General features: G+C 34.0%; 1 protein-coding gene across 1 annotated transcript; it reads left to right on the forward strand.

Annotated features, from left to right (window-relative positions):
• Positions 1-1,554: 1,554 nt before the first annotated feature.
• Positions 1,555-7,926, forward strand: LOC112712577 (uncharacterized). Its single transcript, XM_025765501.3, has 13 exons — positions 1,555-1,795; positions 2,611-2,826; positions 2,900-3,055; positions 3,860-3,942; positions 4,246-4,351; positions 5,358-5,425; positions 5,554-5,631; positions 6,211-6,275; positions 6,657-6,723; positions 6,814-6,996; positions 7,165-7,221; positions 7,331-7,426; positions 7,535-7,926. The coding sequence occupies exons 2-13, from the start codon at positions 2,616-2,618 to the stop codon at positions 7,670-7,672; spliced, it is 1,308 nt and encodes a 435-aa protein (XP_025621286.1). The 5' UTR covers positions 1,555-1,795; positions 2,611-2,615; the 3' UTR covers positions 7,673-7,926.
• Positions 7,927-8,836: the final 910 nt, after the last annotated feature.

Genomic DNA, 8,836 nt, shown 5'->3' on the forward strand with positions numbered 1-8,836 from the left:
TTCTTGTAGTGTTGGTTCTTTTAGAATTTTCTTCGTCACTCATAATATCCTCTCCCACCAAACCAGCCATTCCTTTAATATCCTCTAGATTTGAATCATATGTTACCATTTTCATGAGATTTATTTTTGAATTATCATTACACCACTCATTCAAAATATCTTTTAAAATTACCAATCTGTCCTTATCTTCTTCACTCTCCCTCGTCACCATCATGAGCAACTCCGCCGCCTGGTCACTGTATTCCGGCATGTCTATTTTCCTTGCCGACTTTACAACCGTTTCTACATAGTCATTTTTTGCACCGCTATGTCATTGCTTGCTGCTTTTGCTGCCAGCAGCAATATTTTTCAAGTTACACCCCAAACCATATGTCTCTCCTCCCACCTCATTTACCAATACATCAAACCCATTGAGGCCTATTGTAGTATGTATCCATTCGTTGATTACGTCCAACACGCAGGTATCAATTTGCACGCGTCCAACACTGAAGGAGTTGCACGATTTTGACATATTATCACACCCAACTACTTCGCCCTATTGACTTCCTATCATTTTGAAAGTTTCCACTGACCAGACATGCAAAGGAACTTCAAAGTATTCTAACCACACTCTTCTAGTTTCATTCCGCTCCGCTTCCTCCCATCTCCATATGCTATGGAAGAACTGTATGAGACTATTCATCTTAAAGGAGTAATTTTCTTCAGCGGTCAGCACACAGTCGAACGTTAATAGAGCTTTATACGTACCCAATTCTCGTACTTGGATGACTTGAGGCAAGGTTTTTCGCAATTTTTTAAAGAATTAAAATCGATGGCCTTTGTCGTCTCTCCCACTAGGCTTCTCGGCAACCAATCCAAATTTTCTTTTGCCACCGTTACCTCCATCTTTTTTGTCCACCTGTTCCCATGTGGATCCTGTTCTTTGTTCTCCTTTTTGACCTCTTTTGTATTCAGTCGTGCATCAACATGAGCCTCTTCGCGTTGTGGTTGTCGAACAGTATTGTTTTGAGCTTTCTCTCTCAACCTCATTCGATTCATATCCCTTATCGCCTTCAAAGTCCCTCTCTTCGTAGTGTATCGTATGAATGCAAAAATGTATATATTGTCCTTTTTTTTACGTGATAAATATAAGTCATTTACGCGTCCCGTCTAATTGAACAATCGAAACAGTTTTCTCTTCGAGATATCTTCGGGAAGGTTATCCACGAAAATGGAGAAAAACTCATGCTCTATACATCGATACTCTTCTCGATTCCAAATTTTCGAATCTTTGTCAAAATAATATCTACTATAAAAGAGATATAAATTAGATTGTTTATATTAAGATTTATGATGTACTGTAAAGATATAAGTTAAGATTACAAATTAAAAACTTTTTATTGGAAATACAAAAATTTAAGTTTTCAATATACCATTTATTTTATATCTATTAAATAAAAAAATTTAATACTTTTTACTAATGATAAACTTTTCATATTAACCAAAACCCTTTATATTATTACCTAATTAGAGATTGTTATACCTACAGAACCTTGCTCTTATTATTTAAAAACTGATGTACTCCATAAGAAATAATTTAAGAATATAGCTTCTGAAAACAAAACAAGGTAAATAAAACAAAGAAGGAAGAAAACAAAGGTAAAGAAGGTTTTGGTGTTAAGAAAGAGCAATAGAAGAGAGAGAGAGAGAGAGAAGAGAAACACAAACACCTTCTGAGGTTTGGTGTGAGCTCCTTGCACTGTTGGATCTTCTTCTTCTTCACTTCTCGCTCAACATTCATCTTCTCACATCTCTGGTAAAAATCCCTTCACCTTTTCGGGTTTTTTGTTTTTGTTTTTTCAAAGTATCCATTTTTATTTCATTATCGATTGCCCAGATCGTTCAATGCTTCCACATAAGCTATTCACTATGTATGTGCCCAAATTATTCAATATTTAGCTTCTCGGTTTCACGAAGAACATGTTTCATTTGGTACACTTTCTAGGAAGAAATTATTTATAGGGCAAAAAAAGGTTATATATTTTCCTTTCAAAAAAAGAAAGAGAAAAAACTCGCTTGAATTTTTAAGTTTTTCATGCAATCGCACTGGATATGGTGGTGCATTCAGTGACATTGGATAGACTCAGATGGATTTTTATTTATTTATTTATTTGTTTTCTCTTTTCCTTTCTCTTGTAGTGATTGTATTTTGTTTGTCAGTTGAAAATCCCTTTTGGGAAGGTCAAGTAGGAGGAAGAGATTTAGTTAGCCAGGTGCAATTGTTATATGAATCCGGCATTTGATGTTGTGGCCTTTTGAATGATTTTGGAGCCATGTTTCAGTGGCTATTCAGAGGCCATGATTTTCATGAATCTGTTATTTTGTTTTCCCTTTCACTGAGGAGAAAATGTGTGCGTGCACGCGTGCATGCGTGTGTGTGTGTGTCATCTTTATAATGAGAATATAAATGCAGTTATTGCAAATTAGGCACTAATTAGAATTTTAAAAGCAATCATGAGTCATGACTGGTTTACTTATCTTCACAACAGTTAGGTAAAATATTGAACTGAAGTACTAAATTTCTTGTGTGTATTATGTATATAGTTCTAAGAATTGTTTCTTGAGATGTAGGAAACATGCAGAGTCCAGATGCAAATCGGCTTCCCGAGGTTGATTCCTTGCCGGATGGGTTTGTGGAGAGCACTACAGATCCTGTTGCTCCTCCAACACCATCTTCTGAACAAGAGAAACCCCCGAATAACTACACGGAGGATGGTTCCTCAGACCTCACTCGAACTCGTGAATTATCAAATGAGTTGGGAGAAAAAGAGTTTCAAAACAATCATGGTAAGAAAAATCAGGGAGAAACTATAAACTTCTCACGTTCAATTGTCTAAAGCACATACTTTTGATGCTTCAGACTGCTCAGTGGAAGTTCAAAATAATAGCTGTATGCGACAGGAAGAAGGCACACAGATTACACCTCCTGTGGCCAAGTCTGCTTCTGATGCTATGCAATCTGGATGCTGTACAGTGAAGGATAAGCAACATGGTGAATCTCAAAGTTTAGATAAATGTAATTATCCTAAGCCTTAATGCTCCCTTTTGTAGATGTTGTAACCAGTAAATGCATGGTAATTGTTATTATTATATATCTTGGGAATTGCATGAATAACAGTTTTCTTGAATAAAGACTTGGTCAGTTACATCAGGTTAGCCAATTTTGATCATGTTGGTGAAACTATGTCATGTATTTATTTCCTAGTGATACGTGTATGATGCTTCTGGAAACTATATCAACATAGCACCTAAGACTAAGACCTAATTATTTTGCACACTTTGGTGCTTCTCTCCACCTACATTCTCTTCCTCTTTTATTTTTACTACAAATTTAACATAAAGTATTTTACATTGAGGTCAAATCAGTTCTAGATAACTTTATGGGAAGTTGATAAAAACATTTGGATTACCTAGACTAATATCCATGATTACTTTGCTGGCAAAAACCAAATTGAGTATGCAAACTTTTAAGACTTTTTCGGTTTTACAGATGAATGAGATCTCAATATCTCATCAACTAATATTTCTTATATTTCTCTTGTGCTGCTGGACAATGCACCACAATAACAAATATTTCTTATATTTCTGGAAACTGATTCAATCAATGGATTCATGCTTGCTTGAACTTAGAAGATTATTTTTCATGTGCGCTTTTTATACAACAGAAAAATAATAGAGATAAATGTAAAGAATTACTCATGTCTGCAAAATATTTATTTGCTAGTTGTTACAATATCCCCTCATTGCATTTATGTGTTCTAGTGCTTTTCTATAGTATCTGACATGGTTTTGTTTCTTTTTTTAATCCCTTCCTTTGCAGCAACTGTTGAACCTTCGGAGACAAAAGCAGCAAAGGATACATCTTCACCAGATATGGTTGACTCTTCAAAAAACAGAAAACCAGTTAGTAAATTTATCCTGTTAATTCTCATCTATTCACACATGGATTAGTACATATAAATATATCAGCGTTCTATATATTCTGATGCTCTTGCTCAATAAGTTTAAAAGGATTGTTTTTGCAGTATTCGTATTTGAGTTAAAGAGATTTGATTGGGTGAATACTTTTTGCTATATATTTCCTCATTTTCGTCAGTATTAGCAGATATGTGTCATGTTCCCTTATTTTTGTTTAATACTACATATGAACATATGAGAATGAGACAACCTTTGGAGGGGACTGAACAGTTAAACTTAATTTCTTAGGAAACTGGTGAAAAGCGTAAGAGTGCAAAGCGTACACTTAAATCAGAAAAGGAGCTTTTGGAGTTTTCACTGAAGTATCAACAAGTGTTGGCAGAAAGAGATGCTGGTATGTTGCAATGAGTAATCTGACTTTGCTTATTAATTTGAAATATACTCTACAAAGCCTTTGCAAAGCTTCAAATTATTGGAATTTTTACTTCATATCAGTATTAGACTAGAGAATTTTAAGGGATTTTTCCTGCATTGATCAATTACCTCAGTAATTTGAGTGCTTACAGTGGTAATTTGTAATGGATTATGTCATTTTATTGTGCTGTTTTGGTCTTCCTTCTGTATGTATGATTTCTCTTTTATTGAACCCTACTTAGCAGGAAAAAGCTTAGTTGTTGTTATGTTATTTCTCTTACAAATATTAAATCGAGGTACCCATTCTATGATAAACTTACCTTCTATTTTTGTGCCTTTAGTGGGCCTAGTATTTCCGGCACTTGCAACGGCTTCTTTATTTCTTTATGTTCAAAAGAACAAGATCTTTCTATTTTCTAGTACCATGGCCAAAATGAACTACCGCTTTCATCATCTCTTCCAACGTTATGTTCTAGTATCTTTTAAGACAAAAGAAAGTAAGGAGGAGGACGAAAAAACAAAAAAAGAACAGTAACGTTCCTCCTTATCCATACCTAGCTACCGACTATGGGATCCAACTATCATTGTTCACACGTCACATGTGGATTGGTGGATTTCTCATAGTTGGTGCTGCTGCGCACGCATCTATTTTTAATAGAAAGATATCTATATAATATCTTATTTATATATTTCTTTTTATATTTCTATATTTATTTTTATACTTATTTTTATTCAAAAAGAATAATATATATTAATAAAATAAAAAACGAAATCCAATTTTATTAATAATTAGATATATGTGTAAGACATATTTTCTTAATTCTAATCGACTGGGCGTATTGTGTCGATTCTTTTGAGTAATATATTTGGAAATACCCGTCGATTCCTTATACTCTTATGGAATCTCAAATAAAGGGAAGCATCTCATTTGATAAAACGTTGATGTTAATTTTTTCTTTCCACTGACTGTTGCCTTCTTTATGTAGCTCTTGCTGTTCGAGATAAGCTTGAGTCACTTTGTAGGGAGTTACAACGTCAAAATAAAATGTTGATGGTATATTTCTGTTCCGCTGCTACATCTTAAGATTGTTTAGTTGCCAAATTAAAGCTCTCTTATCTTTGCATTTAGAGTGGCTACTTTTCTTGGGCCAATCTTATGGTCTGTATCAAAACTATTTTCAGGAAGAATGCAAACGTGTATCGACCGAGGGGCAAAACTTGAGGCTGGACCTTTCAGCCAAGTTTCAAGATGCAATCAAGGTTTGATCATTCTCTCTTGTTTAGCGTGTATGATACTGAAATATAGTGCACATTTGGTATATTAGGAAGATATAAAGGGTACTTAAAGGCTTGAGTTTAACTTGGCAATAAAAATGTATAACACATTAATTCAATTTAATCTTTGAGCTGTGCATAGAGGTCTGAGAGGATCAGATGAGTTGCCTTTCTCTGTGATCGGGAATCTTATATCTCCCTTGTCATTGAAGATACAATTGCAGCTCTTGAGCAGTGTAATCTTCGTCAAACATAAAGCGGTGTGACCCCTAAACAAGTTAACTCCTGACCTTCATCTTATACGAACTTCCCTCAAAACAATAAACCTCAATCAGATCTAACTAACTACAGTCTAATATACTCTATAAAGAAACCATAAATGAAACTTTTTTTGCAGTTGGTGTAATGGTCACAGATATTTGCACAGCAATAATGATTGAGATTGAGATAATATGTTTCAATGTAATAATACCATAAATGAAACTTTTTTTCCTTTTAAAATTTCTTTTTCTCATTTGTGACGATTACCATTTTGGTGATTTTTTTCACCAATTTCTGTTGCAGGATGTGAGCAATAAGCTTGAAGAGCGGAAGGATGAGTGTCTTACTCAGCTTAAGGAAAATGACATGTAAGACCTCGAGAGCTGATATATTAATATGTTCAAACTTGTGCATATTTTATTTTTGGAAAATACTTAATCACAATAATAACCAGAATTTTGTTATCAAAACATTTAACTGTGCATAGATTTGCTCTTTTAGCTGATCCAACCATTGTCACTGAATTTATATAAATTCTGGAAAAAAAATTATTGCATACAACATGAGTCTTGAACCTGTCTCAATCCGCTCACCGTAGTGCTTTGTTCTTTATTTATCATTTATTTATTTATTGTATGGTACATTTATTCTTTAAAAAAACAGTAACTGAATGCCTACAATATTGTTTTATTTAACTGTGGAATTGTATTTAGTTGAGCAGAAAATAATTTGCCATGATTTCAATACAGGTTAAGAAACAAGCTAAAGCAGCTTGCTGATCAATATGAACTATCTGAACAACAGTACGCCCAGAAGGTAATGTTTGTATCATCCTACGATTAGTCATGTTTATTCATTTTTTTGGAATCGATAACCTGTAGTGATTATTTTTGTCTCAATCAACAGTTGAAGCAAAAGACATTGGAACTTCAGCTCGCTGATTTAAGAGTTAAGCAACACGAGGAAAAATTGGTTCAAGAACAGTCTCAGATTAAAGTATATGCAGAACAAGTGTCTCAGCTATTAGCGACAGAAAAGAATTTACGCATGCAGCTGACGACTGATGGAGAAAAATTCCAACAATTCCAGGTTTCATTCGATTCTCTTTGTATTAAAATCTATTTTACGCCAATGAGTTCGTTGTTATCTTATGTTATGTTGATATTGACTTGATGTTTGGATACAGAGTCTTGTTGTACATATCATTGCTAGATGCTTATATTTTATGACTACAAGTTTTGATGCATTGAGTTTCAGGAAGCATTGTCAAAAAGCAATGAAGTTTTCGAAACATTTAAAAACGAAATTGAGAAGGTATACTTCACTTCTCTTTGGGTTCTTCCTGGAGTAATGCTGGTTTTACTATGTTGAGTGCAAATATAAAGTCTTTGATCTTTTCCTCTATTGTGGTTGTAACTACCAGATGGCGAAATCAATCAAGGAACTCAAGAAGGAAAATCAATTCTTGAAGAGTAAATCCGAAAAGTCTGATATTACGCTTATAGAGTTAGTTGATGAGGTATAGCTTGCAGTTCTATTTTTTCATTGCACGTATTGCTTGTTTTCCATGAGTGTTTTCATTATCAAAATGTGTGAAATTTCACTTGTTAACATCTGATCTGAGCAGCGCGAGCGGTTGAAGAAACAACTGGAGAAAACAACGAAACAGAAGGAGAAGCTTGAGTCGTTATGCCGGTCGCTTCAGGCAGAAAGGAAGCAAAGTTCCTCTGAGAACAAGAGCAGCAACAATTCAGTTTCATCATGAAGAAAATAGTTGGTTCTAAGCACATTCCTAGAGACTTGTGGAAGGAAATGTAACATTCTAATACTCTTTTTTTTTTGTATCTAATCTAGCATGGCTTGTTTTGTCAGGGAACTTTCATGCAATCATGTAATTTCATAATTCTGATTCTTTTGCTATGATACTATCTTATTATATTTTTCTTAAAGATGCAAAGCAGGGTTTTTAGAACATCCTTTGCATATTAGTTAACTATAAAATATCAAAGCGTGACACTATATCAGATTCTTAAATTACATCCAGTCTTAGATGAAAGTTGAACTCAGGATGCAGCATTTAAGGTAGCATTTGGTGGAGAGATAGAGATGGAAAGACTGAGACTGAGAGACAGAGACTAAGAGACAGGGATTGAAATAAATTTCGGTATTCTGTTTGATGCAAAATGGAAGACAGGAATTGAAACAATAATGAAACTCTAATTTAATTTGCACAAAGGGTAAAATTGGAATTAATTAATTGAAATGAAAGTATTTTAGGTATAAAATATTATTAAAGTTTCAGTTTTCATCTCTAAAAATTTCAGTCCTCTGTGTCTCTACTTTTTGGAGGTACTGAAGTACTAAAATTTTAAAGATAGAGACAGAAATTTTAATACCAATCTTTGAACTAACAAATACGATACTGAGTCTCAGTCTCTGTCTCAATACCTCAAAACAAACGCTACTACTTAAGAAACATCCTAATGTGCCATCTGAACTAAGCCTCTTGTTATATGTGCCATCTGAACTAAGCCTCAAGCTATAACAAGGGAAATACTAAATATTGCATATTCCAAACAATTGATCTTGGTTAAACAAAAGATAAGTTGGGTTGTCTCTGTGATTTCAAGATCACAGGTTCAAAACGTAGAAGCAGCTAGCAATATGCAATTAACAGGTCAGCATACTAATTTTTTGAAGATAAGAAGAAACCTTAAATACTAAAAGATGCTGGTGACTCCAAGTAACATGATTGCAAATTTGCCAATGTATCTCAAACAATGAAAACTAACCGATTTTTTTTTTCAAAGAACATAAGAGTATGTCGCCATAGGTTAAATTATTTTCAAAGAACATAAACTGAGACCTGTAATAATTTCTAGAAGAAGAAAAAAAAGTCCGTTTTGAAATCGTCTGCCCTGCACCCCCC

This window comes from Arachis hypogaea, chromosome 9, assembly GCF_003086295.3.
Source record: "Arachis hypogaea cultivar Tifrunner chromosome 9, arahy.Tifrunner.gnm2.J5K5, whole genome shotgun sequence".
Taxonomy (NCBI): domain Eukaryota; kingdom Viridiplantae; phylum Streptophyta; class Magnoliopsida; order Fabales; family Fabaceae; genus Arachis; species Arachis hypogaea.